The 25,059-nt window shown below is 42.1% G+C and overlaps 1 protein-coding gene and 1 long non-coding RNA gene across 2 annotated transcripts in view; one reads left to right on the top strand and one right to left on the bottom strand.

Moving 5' to 3' along the window:
• LOC117947133 overlaps window positions 1–12,194 on the bottom strand; it is a 19,101-nt gene extending 6,907 nt beyond the window's left edge. The window contains exons 1-2 of the long non-coding RNA XR_004657162.1: window positions 12,182–12,194; window positions 12,028–12,030 (exon numbers count right to left, since the gene is read on the bottom strand). This is a non-coding gene — a long non-coding RNA (uncharacterized LOC117947133). The remainder of the gene's footprint in view (window positions 1–12,027; window positions 12,031–12,181) is intronic.
• The window catches only part of si:dkey-261h17.1, a 24,246-nt gene extending 943 nt beyond the window's left edge, over window positions 1–23,303 (top strand). Inside the window, exons 2-8 of the mRNA XM_034875750.1 lie at window positions 15,064–15,117; window positions 15,934–16,145; window positions 16,400–16,477; window positions 19,603–19,714; window positions 19,858–19,910; window positions 21,101–21,241; window positions 23,074–23,303. Coding sequence (XP_034731641.1) covers window positions 15,064–15,117; window positions 15,934–16,145; window positions 16,400–16,477; window positions 19,603–19,714; window positions 19,858–19,910; window positions 21,101–21,241; window positions 23,074–23,265 — 842 coding nt within the window. The 3' untranslated portion in view covers window positions 23,266–23,303. The remainder of the gene's footprint in view (window positions 1–15,063; window positions 15,118–15,933; window positions 16,146–16,399; window positions 16,478–19,602; window positions 19,715–19,857; window positions 19,911–21,100; window positions 21,242–23,073) is intronic.
• The last annotated feature ends 1,756 nt before the right edge of the window (window positions 23,304–25,059 follow it).

Genomic DNA, 25,059 nt, shown 5'->3' on the forward strand with positions numbered 1-25,059 from the left:
TCATAGTTTGCATAGTAAAAAACGGCACACTGCATACTGTCTGTCTCAGAAGCTTAACAGCTGGTAATTACATTTACATGGAAATCTAATAACTGTTGACCCACCCCATCAAGAATTTAAAGCCACAATACGGGGTCGACGATTTAGACACAACTTGCAACCAAGCATGTACTTTATGTTTGTTTCTGTTAATTGGAAAACAGCCATTCAGCTATCGTTCAATCTCTATAATTAGGATGTTGTTTTAATGTTGTTAGTGATGGTGATTAACAGTTGGTATGGCACAAACCTCTTGCATCTGTTTTAGGTTTTAGCAGGCCGCTTCTGATTCCTACTTTTAAGAATATCACCAGGGTGTTGTCTGAAGTCTGCTGACCCATCCTCTGTCCTTCACCACATCCAACAGCAGTCCCTCCGATCACACAGACCTGCTACATTGTGGACACGTGTGTCCAACTGGCATTTTGGTGCGAATTTCCAGAGGCACGGCTCCAAAAAAAAACAGAGATACGGAAAAACTCATGCTTCAAAACATGCAATGGTTTATTGCTTTTACTACGATCATCCCACCAGTTCTATTCTATTCTGTTCTGTTCTGTGTCGATCATGGTTGTGGCTATTTCTGTTGTGTTTTGTTTGAACATTCGAAACAATCAACCGAGTCAAAAGAGACTGATCTGCCTCCTCATTAGCTTTTTTTTACAGTATGGGACCATGTGGCTGCAGCCATATGGGTCAGAGGTCTAGCCCCCAATGGCGTCATTAGTCATCCAAAGACATTTTAATGTTTTTCGCTCCATTTGGGCTTTCTTGATCGACATCAAAAGGACTCATTGTTAAGTATGTACTCAGATTATACAGCGGCGTTCCATCTGCTCAGCTCTTGTTGTGTCTTGTTCTCAGTGGAGAATCGTTGTGTATCGGGAGGTTAAATCGATGCCACATCCGATTTAGTTGCAGTGATGTCATTAACCACAGAAGGGTGTGGCAGCTGATCCTCGGCCTGTCCTGCTTGCTCTACAGAACAGAGGGTTCAGAGGATCTGAAACTCTGGCTTAAACCTAACAACAGAGTGTAAATGTAGCCAGAGAAGAGGCTGACCATCAACCTATCTCTCTGTCTCGTGTTTAGAAACCAGCAAACTCACTTCGCAAAGGCCTTGGACTTACCACTCATCCACCGACATGTTCATTTTTGTAGTTATAGTTATGGATTTAGAGGTGTTGCCTATGGAGCAATAAAAGTACATTTTCAAGCCTCAGACTGGGCCAAAGGCAATTTGGCATCTAGGGTTGCACACTATAATGTTTTTTAATATTTTTGGGGCATTTTCAGCCTTCATTTTTGACTGGACAGCCGAAGACATGAAGTATAAAATATGCAAAAAGAACAGGACACAATTTTTCTCTCTTCTCTGATTTGTTCCGTTTTGTTGTCCCTATCTATTTCTTCACTTACACCGTCACTCAGTCAGAAAATGCACACACGTGGTACGCTCCATGAGGTTTGTCACTTAGTGGACCCGTGCCCTGGCATGTACCAACATGTGCAAGAAATTATTGTAAGCCTGGCAGCCAACGGACGGGACACACTTGTCGCAACACTTTCAATATACTGTTGCATAACGGGATATCGCGATAACTATATTGAGTGCATATATCGTGCACCACCTAGTGGCATCACGACATTAGCTTGGCACAACTTATGTTGTACTGGCATGCTTGTGCTCATCTTGTGCTCATCTAAGACTCAGTTCATAACATTTTCTAGCCGGAAAAACATCTTAGTTTGGAATTGTAGTTTTGAAACACTGATTTGGGAACACAGAAGGAAAAGGATGAGTGGATGGAGGGCGGGATGCCAGAGAGACGGGATGAGAGCCTTTGATGCACTTGATAAGTGAATGTGTTTTAACTTTGCTAATCAGAGCTAACATCCTTGTCTTGCATCAGATGGCCAATCACCAACACTCCAACAAACAGGTCTAGTTACTGCTCCCACTTCCCATGGCTGTCATTCAGTGGTTATGCAGACGTGCAAATATGTAGCGCCGAAATGGGCATGGAGTGCTGTGTTGGATGATGTCATTCAACGCCTCCTGGAATATATTGTGAGCGGACGCTCTCTCAAGATTTTGGGGAAAAACCTCAAACTTCAAATGTACTGTGGAGAAAGGAGAACACATTGCGTCGTTCTCATTGCAGCTGAGCATCTACAATGATGTTGCTGTTGCAAAGTCAGGGCCTCAGGCAGCGCTGGATGAGCTGTGACAATTGCTGATAGAAAGCAAGATATTCACTCGTGGTTGGGACATTCCAAATTTGGCGTTCATGCGTTCTTGTGTGAATATGCGCAAAGCCGTCAATGCTCAGTGGAAATCCTTTGTATCACACACACTTGAAAGTGGCTTTGAAAGTGGCTTTTCAGAGGAAGAGAGCTACACAGAGACTCAGATACTGCCAGTGGTGCAAATGTAACTAAGTAGATTAGCTCAAATACACTACTTAAGTACAAGTTTGAGTTACTTGTACTTTGCTTGGTGCCTCTTTCTACTTCTACTCCAGTACATTTCAAAGAGAAACATTGTAGTTTTTACTCCACTACATTAATCTGCCAGCTTTAGTTGCTAGTACAAAAACCTATAAAATACCATGTTTAATTATAAATGTAATAGAACGGCCTAGCTGAAATAAGTAGACCATTAAACACTTAGTTGATGTCCAGAACTATTTTATTTGTTTCCAGTTCCTAAAATGTGAGGGTTTATCTTAATTGAGTACTTTTACATTCAATACTTTAAGTGCATTTTCCTAATGATACTCTCATCTTACTTAACTAGCAGCTTCAATGCAGGACTTTTACTTTTTTTTCTACTTGGAACAGGGTATTTTGGCAGTGTTGTATTTTTACCTAAGTAAATGATCTGAACACTTCTTCCACCACTGCATACTGTAGAATTTTTAAATGTAAGATAACATGTCCAGATCCAAACCTTTAAAAAGAGGAAAGCACATGCTTTCCAGAGAGGAGAAGACAGCGTCCATGTCTTTCTGCACAGATGTGTACAAGACTTTGTTCCTCAGATAGCAGCTTTGCCCTGCCAATGTAAACTTGGGCAGAATGTTGCCACTCTCTTTCTCATGGCCCTCGGTTGTTGACCTGCATTCTTTCAGTCCCACGTTGTGATGAGGTCTGAGTCACGTCATCTGCTGGAGGGTGTGGGTCTTTTTCTTTACATAAGCCTTGGCAGATAACGGTCTGATGTCAGTTTAGGGTGTGTGTCCACTTGGGCCCAAAGTTATGGCTGAGGAGCCACGTGAGCTCGCAGTAATTAAACCTGGAGCCTGTGTTGTTTCCAACTGCCAATTTGCTTCAGTGATTTCTCCATGTGAGAGAGCCAGGTCAGGCTCCAGCTTAAACCGTTCAAAAATTCTAACAAACTGCCTGTCACCAGTGTCCGTTCTTTATGCTTCTTTATCCTCTGCAAGCCGCCACCAGGCGATCACCGTAACAACGGGAGGACATTTGGGGTGTTGGGGTGGGGAGGGTTAACTCGGGGAAGTAGATCATCCAGCAACAATATTTACCTAGTGAAACAGACTTAATGAAAAGCAGATGCCGTGCTAGCATTCAACTCTTCCTTTTCCAATTACTGCTGGTAAGCTCTGGTGAGCTTATTGTTCCCTGGCACCCTGCTGCAATTTTACAGCTGTTGGTTTTTACCAGCATAAAGGAGGGGGATTGCCCTCTCTTTCTGTTCCGCCCTCATGTTCAGCCCCAGAGAATTTTGGCAGGACAAGGCCGATAGAGAAACTCCAGATATCACCACGGCGCTCGGATCTAAATCGCCTGTCTGCAGAGCTAACGAGCGGCCCCTGAGATTATAGTGTCAATTCCAAAAGCAAAGAGCTTGGAAGCACTCTCTGCTTCTTGTGTCATCCCTGGGTTTTCATTGGTAATAGCTAAAAAGTCAGCAACAGCTCAGTGATTCTCTTCACACTGACGGATCCAAGGTATGAAGCACCGGGGGAAAGCAATGGGCACGTATAACACACCCTGGGCAGTAAAAGCACTTAATGAGCCTTGGCTGAGGCCTTTTGACTGCCAGAATAATCGCCCCTGGTAATTAATGTTCAGTAAAAGGCCTGCCACGCTTTATACTACCTAATTGAAATCCCAAGACTGAAGGTTTCCATCCACTTGTCAATTGAATTATCTGATGTTTGTACATTATGCATGTTTCTGTTTAGTCAAATCTGGAAGGCTATAACATTATTGCTATGATTTCTCAATCTCCCTCTCCTACTTTAGCCCCTTAGCCTCACTCACTTTGGAGCCACATTGTTTCGGGCCATAGGTTTCGATATCTTTTTACAACCTCTCCCCACACAGGCTCATGTAAAAACAGCAGCTGGAACGGGTCCATGGACATCTGCTGAGACAAAGTAGAGAGCAGCTGGTGTTTCTAGTTTCTAACAAAACGGATGAACTGTTTTGGACACAGGTTTTAAGTTTAACTTCCCTGCTGAAACTATTTTAATGAGTAATTTAAAAAGAATGGTCAGTAGCTGCCATCAATAGTAATGTTGCCTTTTAATCCTTCTGAAGGGTTTTTTCTGCCTTTGCTTTCAGCAAACCAGTATCACATGCAGGAAAGACGAACGTGATGTGGTGTGTTCAATGCCATCGTCATTAGGGACGATTATTTGACTTGTTGAATCGGCAGACGGGCAGTAGGACTCAATGACCAATCTGATTCGTGGAGCGAAGTGCACTTGCGTTAAAACACGACGAGCGGGATGAGCGTGACGAACGCCTCTCAAAATCTGTCAAAAATCTTTTAAACTGACCATTGTCGATCTGAAATGTAAATGTGCTGCATTTATATAGCGCTTTTCTAGTCTTAACGAATACTCAAAGCGCTTTTACATCATACATTCACCATTCACACACATTCTTACACTGTGGCCAAGGCTGCCATACAAGGTGCCACCTGCTCATCAGATAAACACTCACACAGCTTGGGGTTCAGTGTCTTGTCCAAGGACACTTCGACATGGGATGGCAGGTCCAGGGATTGAACCCCCAACCTTCCGATTGGCAGACAACCACTCTACCACTGAGCAACAGCCGGCCATGAAAGAAGTATTTTTGCAGACACCATTAAGACAGATGTAAAAAAATCCTAACTTAAAATGTTTTCAGAAGCTATTTCTCGTAAAACACGAGATCATATTTCCGAACGAGACGCCATTATGGTCGACTTTGAAATTCGGGAGAGGCCACACCCACGTGACGCTTTTGTCATTTCTGATTTTCATTTACGATACCGATTCTTGTTATGGAGTCTTATTATGTCTCGAGCAGAACCCGCGCTTGAGTCTGCACTTTTTAGCCCCTAAGGAGCCAAATAATCTACTGACGGCCTTTTAGAGTAACATTTTGAGTAAATGATCACAACCAGCCACCGTAGTGAAGGAGACAGCCGCTGTGCTGTTCCCTCCGTGATGAATGTTAGTGTGTTACATACACACTACACACACCACAGCCTTCCACTTCCTGGATTAATCCGTTGCAGTTGGAAAATCTGCTTTCTTTTTGTTGGCATTTTATGGATTTGTGAGGACTATGGTTAACGGCTCTTCAGATCTCTGCAAGGAAGTTTTTCCTTGCCTCCGTTGCCTAGTGCCTGCGCTTGGTGGGAATTGTTGGGTTTCTGTAACAGAGTGCGGTCTAAACCTGCTCTTTTGTGAATTGCTGTTTGGCGCTATAGAAATAAAATTAAATTGACTTGCAGAATCCAGACAGTCATCTAATGTAATAATAATGTATACTTTATTAGTCCCGCTATGGGAAATTACAATAGATCTGTCCAATCTAGGTTTTCTGCTGCACAACAACTTACCTGTACACGTTCCACCAAAACAACTTCCTTCCCGAAGCTATTTCACACAACTGTCTGCGCTTAGCACCGCCCAAGACGATTGTGATTGGTTTGAAGAAATGCCAATAAACCATAGCACGTTTTATCTCCAATCCATAAAAATGCTTCCTGCGCAGCTCTGTGGAGGAAGGTCTGGCAGAGGGAGACTAGTGCGCATGTAATCCCACTCCAGGAGAGTCTCTGTTTTCCAGAGTGTAGTCTGTAACCCCCAGTATGCTCACCTCTGGAAGAGGTCAGTGCATGCTGTGTGCTTTGACAGCCACATCCTGTCCTAGGATCAGCACGGATAACATTCCTAACCAGTTGTCAATTCCTTCACAATTTTTCAAAACTATCATGTGTTTTGTTTAAAAGCACCAGGGGCGTGGGCAGGGTTGAAAAGTCAACCCATACCACTCTGCAGAAACAAAAATACTTCTCACGTTCAGGGGCCTGAGTGCCTGAGTATTCCCTGGAGGTATTTTCTTTCTGTTTGTCACTGTAGTGGCAAGTAGGAGTGAAGCCGACTGTGTTTTTATGGCTACACTTAGTGGTATACTCCTTTGTTCAGACAGCCAGAGAAGTTAGACGATGTAACATTTGTGGCTTACTATGACATCACATCATTACCTAGAACAATGTTTCCCAAACTTAGGGTCAGGGACCCAAAATGGTTTTATCGGGTCGCCAATTGGACGAGTAAAATGCACATAAATCTTATGTGATTGAGCGTTCTTTTCTTCTACACTGGCCTGTTTGGCTCAGATGCGGTTTGGGATTTTTAGGGTTAGGGTTAGCTGGGCCATCACTAGAGCTCGGCCTGAGTCAGACAGAGTTAGAGGTTCTGGGCCCACTGCAGGTAAGCAGGGCCAGGAAGATGCTGTTGGAGACCACCACCCTGGTACAGTTTTGGATGTCTCATCTCCAGCAGGTGGAGTTCTCCTAGCTAACAAAGCATTAGGAGGTGTTGATTACATTTGGCAACACATACTTGTGTGAATCTGGCTTTTCGACTCTAGCGTCCCTGAAAAGCAAATACTGAAACAGACTAAATGCTCAGCATGACCTCAGAATGGCACTTTAAAAAACGGAACCTGGACTAGATCAGCTGGTTGATATCTTCAACCAGCCACAAACATCTCATTAAATTCAAGTCAGCATTATTTAAAAAAAATGTTGGTGTTGGTACTGAGGGTTGATGAGACAGAGACAGACAGACAGACATTTTTTTAATTTTATAATGGACTAACTATACTTCATGTACATTTAAATTCATGGATTGTTCCGTCTTTTGTGCACAGTTTAAAAATGTAGATGTTACAATGATTCATGGTGTATTTTTTGTAAATTTGGGTCTCGGGGAGACACCAAATTTCTCCTTTGGGTCTTCATCTGAAAAGGTTTGGGAACCACTGACGTAGAGGATAGTTTCCATATGATTGCAGAAGCTCTTATTCTAGCCTATAGGCAGACTGAAGATAGTCTCTCATCTAGTGCTGAAACAATTTGTTGATTAATCCGTTTGATAGGGCTGTGCAATTCATTCAATTTTAATAACAATTCCCATTTTGGCTACTAATGATCACAAAAACGGAGTAATTGAGAACAACAATTATTTTGCACATTAGGTTTTGCACATTATTCTGAATTATGAAAAAGAAAATTTCAAACTGGAAAAGTATTATGGGAAACGTCACAGTTGTAGGTGTTTCATCTGTTGATTGGTTGACCTGTTTCACAGTTTTTTTTTTTAGTACAATAATTGCAACGTCTTTTCAAAAGTCAACAAGTGTTAAATTATCGTGATTTCAATATTGACCAAAATAATGGAGCAGCCCTGCTGTTAGTTAATAAAAAGAAAAAATGCGAAGTATGAAGTGGTTCCGCCTCTTCAAATGTGAGGATTTGCTTCCACTGTAAAGACAAATAATTAGTCTAAGTCACATTTCTCAATCTTGGTTGGCAACAAATGTGTCCAACCTCCCTCAGCATTTCTTAGTCCCAGAATGCCCTTGAGGATCTGTGAGACTGAAAGAATTTCTGAGTTAAGCTGTAGTGGCATTTCTCCTTTTAGGGAATAAAAAGAAAGGCGTGAGGGGACTTTATTTTACAAAAGGACACAACACATTGATCAGCATTTCTGTTGGTGTTAGCCAGCTGGCTAATTTTCAACTGTAGTCCTTTGGCCAGATGAGTTTAAACCATAGCAGTTCAGACCACTTCAGTGGACATCTAGAAGCCAAGGACATGGATAAGTGAGGACAGGAGGGTGTGCTACATTATGACAGCCAAGGTGTTGTCTCTGTGGTCTGGGTGGAGGTCAAATGCAGGATTTAGAGCCCCCATTGCCCATGATGTCAGACACTTCTCAGCTCTCTGACAGGACAGCACATATGCAGGGAGGGGAAGAGCCCCCTAAGGAGTCTTTCTGCAGCAGCTGTCCCCTGCTCACACACTGACTGCCCCTGTTTAATCAGGTGTGACTGTGCTTGTTTCTTCTGCTGCAATCCCCCCACTCTCTCTCTCTTCCCCACCCTAAAGCTGAGCTCTGGAATGGCAGTCACAATGGCAGCAGCACGTCAGGGAGAGAATGGACAAGGCTGTGACAGATGAGTGAGGCAGGGACATGTGAAAGGAAAGCAACTACTGAGCAACAGCGCGCCAAGGGTGAAGGAGCTGCAGGATTGGACCAAAAACTAGAATTTAAAATGAACACACTGGGATCAGCTGATCTAAAGTTAAAGTATTTGGTGTGCGTGTGTGTGTGTGTGTGTGTGTATGTATGTGTGTTTGTGTCTGTGTCTGTCTCTGTCTGTCTGCTTGTCTGTCTGTCTGTGTCTCTCTCTGTCTCTCTCTGTCTCTCTCTGTCTGTCTGTGCCTCTCTCTGTCTCTCTCTCTCTGTTTCTGTCTCTGTCTGTCTGTTTCTCTCTGTCTGTCTATGTCTCTCTCTCTCTGTCTGTCTCTCTCTCGGTCTCTTTCTGTCTCTCTGTCTCTGTCTGTCTGTCTGTGTCTCTCTCTGTCTGTCCGTCTCTCTCTGTCTGTCTTTGTTTACCTCTGTCTCTGTCTGTCTTTCTGTGTCTATCTCTGTCTCTGTCTGTCTCTCTCTCGGTCTCTGTCTGTCTCTCTGTCTGTCTGTTTCTCTCTGTCTCTGTCTGTTTGTCTGTGTCTCTCTCTGTCTGTCTTTGTTTCCCTCTGTCTCTGTCTGTCTGTGTTTCTGTGTCTCTCTCTGTCTCTGCCTGTCTCTCTCTCGGTCTCTGTCTGTCTCTCTGTCCTTCTGTTTCTCTCTGTCTTTGTCTGTCTGTCTGTTTGTGTCTCTCTCTGTCTGTCCGTTTCTCTCCCTGACTGTCTTTGTTTCCCTCTGTCTCTGTCTGTCTGTCTGTCTGTCTGTCTGTCTCATGGATGTGGTAATGTAAACATTAACCCCATGGATTACAAAAAAAACTCTTCTAACTGATTAATATTGAATTATCATGATAGTATCAGCATGAGGGATAGAGGGAAGTCTACACACAGTTATTCTGTGTGACTAGGTTAGTCATTATGGACTTATGCCACTGTGTCTGTTAGACTATAAGGGGGAGTTGGGAAGCTTTCCCCCAGGGAGGAGAGTTGAAAGGAGGGTGTCTGACAGGAAACAGAACCAAACGTAAAAAACACAGGATCCTGCTTTGAAAACAACTCCATTATAGCAAGTGACGATGAGACATTATCATCGCTCTCATCTGAGTCCTCTATAGTTGGAAGGCCTAGGACGTACATAGTCCATCCCCTGACACATAAACCCCTCAACACTCACATCTGCATTTAGCTCATCATCTGTTCCTAATGTTTGCATTAAGTGCTCCACAACATTTTTGATGAGTTTGAGTCTACCTCAACCTTGAAACATGATTTACAAGGCTCATGATTTTGAGCGTAGACTAGATCCTGGAAGTCCAGCAGTACGTGATGATGTTCAAACACATGCTTTGTCAACTCAGTAATGACTGCTTTTTAATCCATTTCTCCATTTATAATTCAATACAGTCAGTTGTGAAAAGTCTTGACAATCTTCCAAAGGATTAAGCGTACTTAATTCATGCACCTCATAGCTAATATTTTTTTAGGAGCTGCTTGTGTTCCCTTGGTGTTTAATCGGAAAATAGAAGTACGTGAAGTACAGTTGGGAAAGACCAGCAACACGTTCCAGGCAGCATGTTGGCAGTAACAGTTGTTGTAAATCTTCATAGGCGGGGCAGGAAACTTGCCAGGGGCTTTGTATGCTAAATATGTAATGCATGGTGCTTTAGTCCAGTAGTTCCCAACCTGTCTGAAGTGCCCACACAGCGCTGTCAGATGAGCGCATGTACCCTGTCGTTCATTCCTCTTGTATGTTCCAAATGTAAAACTCCTGTATAAATGATTTAAAAGTGGACGTTGTTTGAGTTTTTTTCCATAATGTTCATCAAGTCAGTTTGGTTAGCAGTCATACCAATACTAGCCTACTAGGCTACTGGTACTTGGAGTGAACCCTAAGGTGCCAACAGTTCATCGTGTCAACCATTCATCCATTAAAATTATTTTTAGCCAACTATTTTGACCGTTTCCCAAATGCTAACTCCTTTGAACTGTTAAAGCAGCAAAATTATGCTCATTTTCAGGTTCATACTTGTATTTTGAGGTTGTACCAGAATAGGTTTACATGGTTTCATTTTCGAGAAACACCATGTTTTAGCTGTACTGCACATTGCTGACGTAGAAAGCCGTCCAGATGTTGAACAGCTCACCCGGAGACTGAAGGCAGAGGACCTTCAGAAACTTGTATCTCACTCAAAACAGCATGGATAGGTTTTTTTTCTCCAAGTTTGTATGTGTGTGACACAGAGACACAAAATAACACCCCAAAACCCCACTAAAACAGTTCACCAAAATGTGTTTTGGAAAACATTTTAAGCGAGAAGTAGGCCTTGCAAATGCTGAGTCTGTCTTCATTTCAGATCGACAAAGGTCCGTTTAAAAGATTTTCGTCCGATTTTGAGAGACTCTAGCTGCGCTCATCCTGTTCCTCGTTTCCAGGTTAGCACTCATTTGAGTCTGACTGCGGGCAGTGCCCGCTTTCCGACTGAGCATTTCAAGTCGGCCAAAATGAAGGCTGACGGCTGATTATCGGGTTGGTGTGTCACAGCCCTTACATAACAAAACGTAGTATTCAGATGTCCCAGTTGACCTAATGTTGAAATGTGGATATATACTGTATATATAGTATATACTGTATTTTTTTTTTTTATTAGCTACTCTCCAACTTTTTTACATACCCCTTGGCAACTACAGAAGTACCCCCAGGGGTCGTTCACATACCCCTGGTTGGGAATCACGGGTGTAACATAAATCATCCACCAAATTACATTTGTCATTTGCGGGTGAAAAATCTGCCTTTGTGCTGCCTTCAAAAGAAATGCAAAAGAAATGCAGCATTTGAAATGTCACTCAGCATCATTGGCACTTATCGTATCCTCTCTTTAAGCCTATGATTTAGTTCTTTACATCTGGCATGGCTACACACCACACACCACGTCAAAGACTGGAACACCCACACGGAAAGCTTTAAGGAAGACAGCCAGGGCAGGATCTCCACTTGATGAAGCCCAGTAGTGAAGATCAGTATTGAACCCAGAGGTTACATTGTCTGCAGCCTTGGCCTTATGCTCTCTGAGCCCATTAAAAACTCTCTGGCGAGACTGCAAGATTGTGTTTATGTAGCAGGAGTGTTATGTATGTTTCTCTGTGTTTGTGTTGAGACTGGAGGTCCTAAGGCTTCATACTGATGCTGAAGGGCCTGGCTGGAACCACAGTGAGATTTCTTACACAGCTGTCCAATGCTTGTGTCCACAGTGGTGGAGTGTTTTAAGCATGTGACAGTTTAAAGGGAGTATATATGGGTGTGTGTGTCTTATGAGCATTTCTTTGATTTATATATCTGTATGTCAGCAGCATGGTGGCCCAATGGTTAGCACTGTGGCTTCATAGCAAGAAGGTTCTTGGTTTAAATCCAGGTTGTTCCGAGCCTGTGTGGAGTTTGTATTTTCTCCCCATATTTTCATGCTGTAGTAATTAGCTACCGGTACTAGCTAACTACCTTAATTGAGGCACTGGGTCAGATCTGAAGTTGGTCCCCGGGTGCTGTAAATGGCTGCCCACCCCTCCTTTGAGGGATGGGCTAAATGCAGGGAACGAAATCTTCTATACGTATGTGGCAATAAAATACTTTCATCATAAAACATAAATGATCATGCTGTTTCCAGCTGACTCTTAACTGAACTTTAAAAACATTCCGAAAGGTCATTTTTTGCAAAATAATATCTTACTTAAGAGGCATAAACTGAGGTACTAGGTGGATTTACGGCTGTGGAGGCTGAACATTTTTGTCCCACGTTGCTCTTTTACTTTTCAGTTAAACAGTAGTTTAACATTTATGCCCACTTACACCAGTTAAAATGGAGCACGTGACAAGATTTGGACAGTGTTTAGCCAGTTGACGCCACTGTCACGATAAAACACTCTAAAGGAGGGAGCTACTGTATATATTACGTTGTACCGTCCACAGTGCTGTACACATACTATCATGGTGGTCACTCGCCAGCTGTGGAAAAAAATGATGTAACATTATCTTTTAAGGAGGTGGTGATGGTGCAGTAGATATGACACAAGCCTTTAGTGTGGGAGACCTGGGTTCGATTCTCATTGCGATACATCCGCCAATGTGTCCCTAAGCTAGACACTGAAACCCTAGTTGCTCCATAGGTGTGCTACCTCTGATATATAGCAACTGTAAGTCGCTTTGGCTAAAAGCATCAGCTGAATGACATGTTATGTAATATTTGGGTTGCAAACATTCCCACAAGGAACTTAGATTTTGTTCCAGAGTGTGTTAAATTTGGTCATGTTTATGGGATTTTAAACACACACAAAGCATCACACAATTCACCTCATTTTAGATGTATCTGGTGATTAACTAAATAGCTGTAGTGGTGCACCAAACACATTTTTTCCTCTGATTGCAGCATAGTTTTGGTTACATGTGAAACTGTTTACACATTGGTTTCCTTCCATGCGGATGGGAGTGTTAAGAAATGATGTTGCAGGATGACTTGGATTTCAATGCTGTCCTTGTTTGCCTCCGATTTACACCCCAAAGTCAGTTCTCTTGTTTTGATTGGCAGCGTGATTCCTGATTGATGTTCATTCATGTTTTCCTCTACATTATCAAGATCGCTAGTCATTTTATTTGTGTAGCACATTTATACAAACAACAGTTGACCCAGAGTGCTTCACAGGTAGAGCATGGAAGGCAGGATCAGTATGCCTTAAAGATCACAACAACACAACACAATCAAGTGTGCAGGTTCCAAGGCAAAGGTAAAGTCAAATAATGTAACATAAAATAAAACAAGGGAACAGAATTTGCAGAACCAAGAAGATGAGAAAAAGTTGAATTCAATTCATAGCTCTAAAACCTACAAAAGACTAAATAAAAAACAAAAAATAAGTAAAATAATCAGTGGTTGATAGTTCCAAAGAGAGACTTTGCAGTTATCTGTACATATAAATCAACATGTTGTTAAGGATCTTTACATGTATTAATCTAACATTGGACTTTAGACGTCAAAAGGTAATTCAACCTAAGGAAGCCCTTTTTTCAATTACATCAAATGTCCCTTTCATGAACTTGGGAAATGCTGTTCTACTTTACTTAACATTCCTATGTCCTTCCTTTTATGGTACAAATGCATTCACTACAACAGAGAGAGGCCCCTTCCTAAACTGGATCTCCCAAAATGTCCCATCAGGGTTAGGGCATAGACCAGGTTACGGTTTGGCGTAGTTTGCAACACAGTAATACAACAGATATCTTATTTATTGATATTGACTGATTTCAACCATCCACCATCATTAAAGCCCTGGGGACACATCCACAGTCAGCCCCCAGCCAGCTAGCAACCATCCACTATCATTGCAGCCCCGGGGATACATCCACAGTCAGCTCCCAGCCAGCTAGCAGCCATATATTATCATTAAAGCCCCAGGGACACAGCCACAGTCAGCCCTCAGCCAGCTAGCAACCATCCACTATCATTACATCCCAGAGGACACATCCACAGTCAGCCCCCAGCCAGCTAGCAACCATCCACTATCATTACATCCCAGAGGACACATCCACAGTCAGCCCCCAGCCAGCTAGCAACCATCCCGGTCAGCACTTAACTCCGGTGCTAAGGACGCTAACGGCAGTTTAACGTTACACCTCCATTAGCATTACCGGTTCCCCCTCTTTGCTTTTAGCCACTAAATTTCCCAGACAAAAGGAATAAGGCACCAAAAGGACTACTAGTAAGTTAAAGATGGGGTAGCGTTGGATCTGGACGAGAAGGAGAACTCTGCCTCCTTTCACCACAACACCGGTTTGCGATTTCCGGTTTTATTTTCAATATCGTTACAACTCTACTCAACACACAGAAAAATCCCAGAAATATAGACTACTTACTCCAGGTTTTGCCTAAAAATTTTCCGATTTTTACGTTTTCTTCCTCATTTTTTGACATTTCCAAAGCCACAGATGTTTCAATTTTGTCTGATGGTGAGTCCACAATGTGTCAGACTGGCACTACAAGATTAAATAAATGTAGCAAAGGCTAAACTGTCCTGTTATATTCATCATGCAATCTGTTTCTGCTTATCTTAGATGGATAATGATGTTAAACCAGCCATCAAAGTATCAAAGTGCATTGATTCATCTTATGAAAGTCAATGGCCCTCATTAATCAACCTAGCGTAGAAACCAGCGCAGATATGAGCGCAGAAATCCTCTTACGACAGGCTTCACGTGGGATTCATAAAACGTTCTTATCCCACCAATCAGAGCGTAAGAATGGTTATACATTAACAAATGCAGCGCCTTCCGCAGAGCCATCTGGCTCCTTCACTAGGCTACATTTATAGCGCCCTGTTTTCCTGCGCAATGTTGTGCCCCACAGGCTAAAACAATTTTGCAGACCTTTTCTGGCGTGTAAAGTACTAATAGATTGTACTTTCATAAATGAGGGCCATTGTGTTTAAGTTGCTGTCTCTCTCTCTCTGTCTTACTTGCTCTCCTTTTCTTGCAGATGAGGTGATGTGTCAGAATGAAACCACATCTACTACTTCATCCCTCAATACAGGTAGGAGCCTTGATAAATGCACAATGAACCTTATGTCATCATGGGGTCACGGCGGGTTAAGCAGGACTTTTGAGAAGTTATTCCAGAGTTCACATTTTCTTAGGTTATAGCACTCAATGTCAACTTCTAATAGTACGTTAGTGTTCACCGTGGCATTTTTGAGCCATCAAAGTGTAGTTTTACCTTTCACTGTTAACTCCTTTTTAGACGGCGGGGAGCTCCCCACTTTCCTCTAGGATTACACAATTAATCCCAATTTAATCAAACTACTAGCAATATCCAAATCACTAAAATAAAGTATTGTGGTGCTGCAGAGACGTCCCTAGACATCGTATCCTACAGACTAAAGGAAAAAATCACATTTTAAAATATATTTTTCAATGAAAGAGAGAATAATGAGACAAACATCATCATTCCCTCCAATATTGTGAATCATTTTGCAATCGCAATATCTGTCAAATTAATCAATTAGCAATTAGATATTTTTCTTATACCGCAGCCCTAATTTCAATGATTAGTTAGACGCTTGGTGGGCTTGCCACTAACAGGAATCAATTTTTGTCCCTTTGTTTGTTGTAACTCTTCAATGAACACTGACAAGCAAAGCAAACAGTCTACTGTACACCCTCTTTCAACTGTGGCTTTACCTGAATGAAAGCTATGTAGATTGCTAAAACAGCAGACATTGAATGGGAAGCGTGGAAATGACACATATAAGAGAGCCTATAATGCCATAGTGACACAACAAGTGACAACACTTGATACATCCACTGTGTGCCTGCGTATAAAAGCATTTCCTCTGGATTGTGTTCTTAGTGGTAAGCTCTACAGCTCCAGGTTCTCCAGCTTCAGGTGCTCCAACTCAAACTCTAAAGCCTGCACATCCAGCCCAAGATGTAAGTAATTCTCCCGCTTCTGGACAATCTGCTAAGACCAATGCAGACACTGCAGATCCATTTCAAGCAACCATTAAAAACAATGTACTCAGCGCCGCAGTGACAACTGATGTCGTCCCCCACACTGTGGTGGTGAGTACCATGTTTCTGCGGCTTCTCTACTTTTGGACTTTTCAACATCTGAAGTTAGTATTGGCATCAGTCGGAAATAAAACTTGAATAAATACTGTCCATTTTTATGCTTTTAACTATTTCACATACATTTTTGTAAAATGTACCATTTTTGTTTTTCAAGAAAGATTGTTTTGATAAAGTGGTTGCAAGCATATTTGTAAAGGGTGCTGTCTTCTCCTGACCTCCATTGTCTCTGTGACATGTCTCCACAGCCTGAAGTGGTGTGCGTTGGAAAAGAGGACGTTCCAGAAAGTAATGCTGTCAAGGTTGAGTTGGCAACAGATGATTGTGTGAGTATTAGTTTTTATCGCTTTATATAGATATTTGGGTCAATATCTATGCTATGCTATGACGTATTTATGACGGGTCATTTAGTCTAGCTTAATGTCAAGTTGTCGTTGCACAAAAATCTCAGACAATGCTAACTTTGCATTAAAAGTTTCATAATTTATCAAATGACACTGAATGACATCATTCAGAAACTTCATGACTCCTTCATGTTCATAACCGATGACATGTCATGGTTTTTCAACTTTCAACTTTATTGACATTGTCCCAGAGGGGCAATCTGCAATCAGACACACAGAAAAGACAACAAAAGGAAATCTGCATTAAGTGGAGCACTGGAAGTAAGCAAATGGAATACATAAATCACATCATTTAAAGAAGTTAAGGTCCTATAATCCATCATTAAGATGCCAGTCCTTCGCAAATAAAGTGCTAATGCAATAAAATCTAGATAAAAGAATATACTGTATATCTATAAAAACCAACCTAATAAAATCTGAGCAGCAAGTAACATCACAAATAAAACCCCAACCAATCCATACGAATCTACAGTACAATCAATAATAAGACTAAACTGGACCCCAATGCCCTACACAGAGAGCTACTGGCTGGTGGACTTGAGTGTGGGTCTGGATCCGAACGGTAGGCGACGGGGTCTCCATGACCCAGATCAGAGAATCCTTTACTGACAGGGAGATCCATAGTCCGTTGCAGGCTAGTCTTGCATCAACTAACCTTCGTCCACAGCACCGCAATGGAGGGTCTGGATAGCAAAGCATTCTGGGATGGGGGAGGAACATGCTCTGGTTTATTGGCAGGTCTTTAAACCGATAACAATAGTCAAGCTTGGCACAGAGCAGCTGCAAAATATCCTTGGAAAGGAACTAGTTTTGGTGGAACATGTACGTTCAAAGATTGTTTTAGTTGTGCATGAAATCCCAGATTGGACAGCTAGCTGTCTGGATTCACCCTGAAGAGATCTGAGGAGCAGTTAACCATAGTCCTCAGATATCCACCAGAGTTTTAAATTCCAACACAAAGAAAGTGGAAGGAATCGGACATTGGCAAAAAGACAGGTATTGGGAAATTTCCTTTGGCACTGGAGCAGTCGCGGAAGTGGAAATTCCTGGAAATGGACTAGTTGCAGGCTGAAAGCATAGGCAAGAAATTAAGAATGCTGTACTGGTAGCTGTTAAAACGTACCCAGGGAGTGGATGTCTGGTTGTTCCTAAAGTACCGCTTTTGACGAGCAGATGAGGTTCGGGTGTGGTGATTGGATCAGCGCCAAGTGTGTGGCAGACCGACCCAAACCAACTGCCATGGGACACATAGTGGGAGACGCACATACAAAGAATGGACAGACCACACCAAGCATACCACAAACAAGGACAAACAACGCGAACGCAATTACTCAGAGACAAGTGTCACAGGCGGGAATTCAAGACAACAGCTGAGATTTTGGCGTGCAACATTTAAGCCCATCGTGAAACGATAGTAGAGGACTGAACCCAGTTACCTTCTAATGACACGTTCCTTTTGCCCAAAGCTTATCTGACCCCCTCCACCATACGTGTAGAGGAAGTGGTTTGCTTCACTTAGAGGAAGAGATGAATGTGTTTTGAAGGGCTACAGTTGGAACTATAGCCCTGATAAAGGCAGATCTTTTCGCAGACATTCCTCAGGCGTTGTAAATCTTGAGACTGTGTTTTGGAGGGAGCCAAATGAAGAGGAGGGCTAATGTTTCCTCTCTTGCTCTGGGTGTAGAAAAAAGGGAGGAGGAATAGCAAGGGTGTGGTTTCCTTTTCTGTTTTTTGTTGTTGTTGTTTTTTTACAGCCTTTAATAATACACATAGAGATGTTTTTTTTAACATCAGGAACGGGTGAGTTATGTTTCATAGTGGGAGCCATCTCAGTACAGTTTAACCTTTCACTTTTGTTACTGTGCCTCAAAGCAAGAAACACATGATGCATGAAAAACAGTCATTGTTACATTGTACAGTGTGCCAGTCCAGGTGCACCTAGCCAAGGCGTCAGGTACTCAGGTTAGCCTCTATCTAGGTCGTTACTATGTCATCCACAGAGCCAGGGCCATTTGCAGAAGTCAACCTGGAACTAAGCATGGACTACAGTGCCAGAAGCCTTAGCCAGCTGATGATTAATTCAAAATGCGTTTAGGGAAAAAAACAGAATTGAGTGAATGGCAAGAAAGGACCTTGATAAAGGGACAGCCTGTATCAATGGAACAAATTTAATAAAGCTGTGACGCACTGAATTAGTTGGAAACAAGAAAGGTCTTTTTCAAACCTCTCTAAATACCAAAGTGTGCTTGTGTGCGTGCATGGGTGTAAGTGTAAGTGTAAGTGTAACTCATCTGAACTCCAACCACGGGTGCAGGAAGTTGTGATGGGTCACAAGTGACACAGACAGATGGAGAAGAGAATGGGTTCCATTCCACGATTTAGCCGTTCAAGTTCCTCCCTCCAGATTTCTCCAGATCTCGGTTCCTCAAAGCTCTGGGTGTTTCAGCAAAGTCCAGCTGTGGGCCCACTCCCAACTAACTGAGGATTCAGGGTTGGCTCACAGTGGTCTTCTGGGAACACTGAGAGCTGTCTGGATCACATTACAGAAAACCAAATGTGTGTTCCCAAGTCGCACAGCTTAAAGTTGTGCAATGGGGTGATATCATAGTTCAGGGTTAAGGTGGGGATAAAGAAGGTGGGGTCAGCTAATTTTCTCTCCAACTGCATTTTGTCTCCATGACTCACACAAAGGCCTACGTTCGCTGATGGTCAGAGGGGAAAATTCCGGAACATGCATTAGATTGTGGTTCCCACTGATCATCCAAAAGAGATACAATGTCTAAGATTTGAGTATGTAGGAAGCTACACCAAAAATGTGAAATTTGTTCAGACTTTTGCAAGTTCATGCTTAATTTGCTCAAATCACAAATATACACTGTGGAATACAATATACAGTCTAGGCTAGTATTTTTATTGGGCATGATATCATAAAATGTACTGCAGAAAATGGTTAAAACCAAGTTTAGAGTCTGCGTTAATCCTCTTGAGTTTTTTTAGACAGCTTTTGTGAATTACTACTGCATTGACACAGAAATCCTTTCTTATAGGAAACATCTAAACGCATTATAAGGGACAACCCTGCAGGCTGGTGCTCCAAGGAAAAGTGCAATCTGAAAATCTTCCAAGACAGCAACACTATGCTTGTGGCCAGTGAAGATGGTGGGTATTAAAGGCATCCTTCAAATTAAAATTACTTGTACATATAGACTATCATACATTAATGTGCTAATATGTTGCAGAAAATACAACATAGATCTAATTAATGAGTACCAATATATTTGTAATATTCACTTCCTCTGCAGCTACGTTGGCGTCTTTGGCTAGAGCACTTGAGGGTGAACATTTGAAAGAAAAGGTAAGAGATGCTAAGCCTAGAAATCTAGACGCACCCTAGCGGTAGAAAATGTATTTTGCAGCTAGGGTCAGTCTAGCTGGAAAAACCAAATTCTGGTCAGGCCAATTACATTGTGTATAGAGTTGGTGGGCGGGCTTAACATAAGGATGGTGGTGTTGTGACAGTTCTGCGTGATTTCCCTTCTACTTGAAAGACTTGGAGTTAAGCACTGAAGTCCTTCCTAAAAAATGAAGTTGTGTTAATATATCAGCTAGCGTTGCTCTGGTTGGTTGTAGCGCTGTCCTATTGCATGCAGAGGGAATATGAAAGACAACCGTTTATCCCGCCCCTCGGATTTAGCCCTGCCAATGGTGAGTTCCCAGACTCAACCGGCTTGTCAGGCTACTAGATGCTACCAGCTTGAGTATGATGGTGTGGAGGTAAAATAACCACGATTTATTTTACTGCAACGCCTGCTGCTGAAATGAACTTTTATCCCGTGTCTTAAATCCATACTACAGTTAGTTCTGGGCAATATATCAATATGATATTGATAAATGAGACTAAACAGCCTCTTCAATTTTGGATTTTGTAATATCGTGATATGACACAAGTGCTGTCTTTTCCTGGTTTAAAAGGCTGCATTACAGTAAAGTGATTACATTTTCTGAACTTACCAGACTGTTCTATTATTTGCCATATATCCAAAAAGATGCTGATTATACATTAAAAATCTCTTTGTGTAAGTGTTTTGTGAAAGCAGCAATTGTAACCTCTACAATATTGCCAAAATATGGATATGGATTTTGGTCAAAAATATTGTGATTTTTGATTTTCTCCATATTACCCAGCTCAACATTCTAATTCTATATAGTATGCCCCAAATGTTCATCATAGTATACATCATAGCATAGTATACAATTTGTTTAGCAGTCTGTATACAAAAAACAGCAACATACTTTACTATATTAACAGAAAATTATGAATATGTGTTATGGCAACTTTGGAGAGAAAATAAAGTATGTTTCTTATTATATTTCTTTCTCTTTAATGCTTTTGGTTTTCTTAGAGCTACTCAAATTTTTTGAAGTTGTGAGCAACTCCTTCATTTCTTTTGTGCATTTTAATGTGAGACAATTGATTTTGCATGGTTTCAAATCCACAAATATTTTTTTGTTTCCCAAAACCCTATCTCTTTAACCTGTTTGCAGCTGGGTGTGACAAAGACTGAGACCCCATCAAGTTCCTCTGTCTTCTGGGGCATCCTGGTCACTGGTCTGTTTGCCGCCCTTGCAATTATTGTAGGTTACCTCAAATGCCAACGCAGGTCCGACACCAAGGGAGTGAGACTGGTAAGCATATTTTTCTGAATAAATGTATGTTTCCAATGAAAACCTTATTTATTTACCTACTTTCTGGTTTACACGGTCATGCAGTCTCTACGGGAGTTGCCTTTCAGTGGTTCACTCTTCAGCACAGAGCCCATGAATAGAAAATCATTGCATAGATGTTGCCTTCCCTCCGCAGATCCTGCATAACATTTGTTTGAACAGGTTTGCAATGATTCTAACTTGTTTGTAGGAAATGTTTCTTTCTCTTAATTTTTTAACAACGATCCAAGTGACTTGACACAGTGACTTGTAGGTGTGTTTTATCATATCCATTCAGTAACACTATGCAATGTTTGGTTACACTTGAAGTTATCTACATAAGAGTGACATGACACTGACACAAACAAGTCATAAACGTTCATGACATAATGCTTCTTTACAGTAAGTGTCATTCCATTTTGTTGTGACAAGTTTGGGTTAGGGTTAATGTATCATGACTGTGTCATGACAGTGTTCATGTGTTCATGACAGTGTCTGACTCTTATGTAGATACGTCAAGTAAAGTGTTACCCACCGTTCTTCTCAAGCAGAGTTTCAACTTTTACTGCATCCGAAATCACAACAGCACCATTTCCTCCCAATTGGAATCCAGTGCTGCCAATTTTTTAATTAGGGAACGTTGCTGGCCAGCTATCAGAGGGAATACGCAGAGAATGAGTGAGTTTGTGTTATCCAAATACCCACACCCTGCTCTCTGGTGCCTTTTTCATCTGCAGAGCTCACTGTTTCATGTACTAGCCAGCCCCAGCTGTTTCTCTGTACTACTCGCAGGATCACGTAATAGAGACCACATTAGAGGATGTGTTTGTGTGTGTATGGTAGTGAAAGGGTGTGGGGATTAGTGGCTGCATCTGTGTACTTGTGTGTCTTCATATGCATGGCAGAACTGTGTCTGAACATCAAATAAGATTCTCTTTTTCATCCCTGCATAGCACAGTTAAAGGGATATTTCACAGATGAATATATATTTAAATCGGGTCACTTATGCAGTGGAAATGTGAAATTATTTTCAAAATTGGTGCCTTTTAGGCCGAGAAAAGCCATAAAATCAGAGTCCACTCCAAAGCCACACCTAGGGGTCCAGTTTGTTGTCTAATGATCGGACATTTGGAAGCAGGATAGGTGGCCGTCTAGCGTTAGCGTTGCGCGCACACGGCCATTGACATCCCCTTACCTGGCTAGTGGCTTCAGCGACACCGCTGGCTGAGTTGCTGGTCTCAGTAACAGACAAAGCTTGCGTAGTATGTTGAGTATTCCGTCCGTAATAAAGTTTCCTGCATATTCTCTGATCTGTAACCATGTATCCCGGTGGTACACATTGGCGGCCAATTGAATGCACATAATTGGTGTAAAGGTTTGTTGCTGAAAAGACATAGCTATAGCTTATCTACAAGATGGCTGACACTCGGCTTGCTTTGGGTCCAACCCCCTATGGGCGGATTGAAAACATGAGTTTTTTTTCCCCAGACTTAATAGTACTACCGTGTTTCTACTGATACAAAGCTTAATGCTAATGCTTAATGCTTTAACCTGTTGGTAACACAATACGCAACATGATAGCGCATTGTAAGCATGATTATAATGCATTATAGACATAAAAGTGACCAGCAGTTATAAAGTATGATAGTGACTGACTTTAGAAGTCATTTTAAAATGTAAGCTAATATAATGTGTCATGATTGTGCACTCTTCCTCAAAGCAAGTACACTGACACCCAGGTGTTGTTGGACTATTCTATCTAGCCGTCCCATGAGGATGTTGTCTCATGCTGTTTATTTGTGCTGCATTTGCAGGCGGAGGAGGCCTATCCAGCAGATCAGGAAAACCAGGGGAACACTCTTGTATCTGTGGCCCCCCTCAACCCCCCTCCAGAAAGTCCGGAGAAACCCAGCGTAAACGGAGAGTCCCCGGAGGAGGCCAAGACCCAGCCTCCTCCTCCCACCAACGGCCACTCCACCACCAAGACAGCCGACACCGAGCTGTAAAATAGTCCACAAATATTGGCAGCCCAGGAACTACCCCCCCTCCACACACACACACACACATATACACACACACCTATGCAAACTCACCCTGCCCCCCCCCCCCCCCCCCCCCCCCCCCCCCCCCCCCCCCCTTTCTGCATCCACTCCTGCCTCCTTACTACAGAGTGTCCACAGCAAAGTGGACATCAGGGACTAGAACTATTTCCTACATCAATGCTCCTCTTGTTATAGTCCCCTTCCGTCCTTCTCTTTGGCTATGTGCCGCAATAAACATCAGGAAAACTAGTCTGACGATGATGGCGGTGATGCTGGTGATGACAAAGGCTCGGCCCCTGAGTTGCTGACGGCAGTCAGGCTGGAGACGAGAGACGGGAGATGGGCAGCTCTGGGTGGGAAGAGAGTGGATTTAAGCATTAGTCATAAACTGGTTCCCATGATGACTGCAGCCTCTGGAGTCCCTGCCATATGTTGTCAAGACACAGCAAGGGGCTCTGCATGTCATCAAGTTCAAAGCTCCAAGCAACTCTGCCACTATTAAATCCAGCATAAGCACATCAATGGAATTGATGTTTGAGTTTATTGTAAAGCCATGACAGACAGAGAAGAAATAAATCACACTGCCTTTTAAATCTGTATACAAACTCAGAGAGAAAATCCATTGGGCTCTCATCTTGTTTGTGTTATTGAGTTATTGATCAGCGTGCGGATGTGTGTGCTGCTTTCAAATGCTGCGTGTGTGTCTGTTTACGTATAATTACAACTGTACTGTGCATCTGCCGTGGTATATCCATACATGCCTCAAGCTTCCTTTGCTTACTGTATGTAACAAGTGGTTGATTCTGATCGAGTATGTGAGTGAACGATGAGTCCGAATCTGCATGTGAAGTGCTAACGTTTTTTTTCATTGCACCATTTTCTTGAAAAGGGCTAGCCGCAAATAATTTTCCAATCATCCACAGCAAACTAGTGGAATCAATCCCAAGGCCAACAGGCCCTGTTTGCAGTGGATTTATAGTCACTGCTGAAAATCATCCAACCAACCAACAGACTCCTAAAGGCCTCGGTGCAGAGCCTCGTACTGTCAACTGTTACTTTATCGGTGTTACTCTCTTTTTAATATTCTGTATGCTATTTTTTCTATCCGTATTCTATTGTGCAGTGTGTATTGTATGATGACTTACTTTGTCTTGTTTTTATTTTGTGTACCAACCCCTTTTTACGTGCCAAAGAATTTCATTTTATATCTTATGGTGTACTAAAATATGTACTTTTGCGGCACCCCAAATCTGTGATTTTGTTTTTGTCCTGTAAAAGCATTTTTCTTTCCTTACTGACATACCTCTCATCAAATACAAAAGGAAACTGCAATCTTCCGTAGCCAACCTGTCACAAAGCAAAAGTATTCTGCTACATAAATGGGATGTTTCGCATTGATTTCTCCTTTTTAATTCATTTTGTATCTTTTCATTGCTAATATTCCAATGGCACTGTTTTATTCTACTAGCACCCTGTAGGTAATAATAAAATATCAAAAAATAAAAAGCGAAGGATGAATAACCTTTTTTACAAATTGTCATGTTTTTAGCCTCTAAGAGTAGGAAGCGCAATTGTTTGCTTTTTTAACCACAGAAACATGTGCACATGCACCCACATACATCTGGGCTCTATCACACATTGCATTTAAATCCCATACAGCCCATAGGGTCACACAGCTGGTTTGCATAAGCAGTAGTAATGACATCACTTCAGACTGTTGTCTTTCACAGTTTGGGTGCGGCAGCGAAAACATACCAG

The sequence above is a fragment of the Etheostoma cragini genome, chromosome 7, assembly GCF_013103735.1.
Source record: "Etheostoma cragini isolate CJK2018 chromosome 7, CSU_Ecrag_1.0, whole genome shotgun sequence".
Taxonomy (NCBI): domain Eukaryota; kingdom Metazoa; phylum Chordata; class Actinopteri; order Perciformes; family Percidae; genus Etheostoma; species Etheostoma cragini.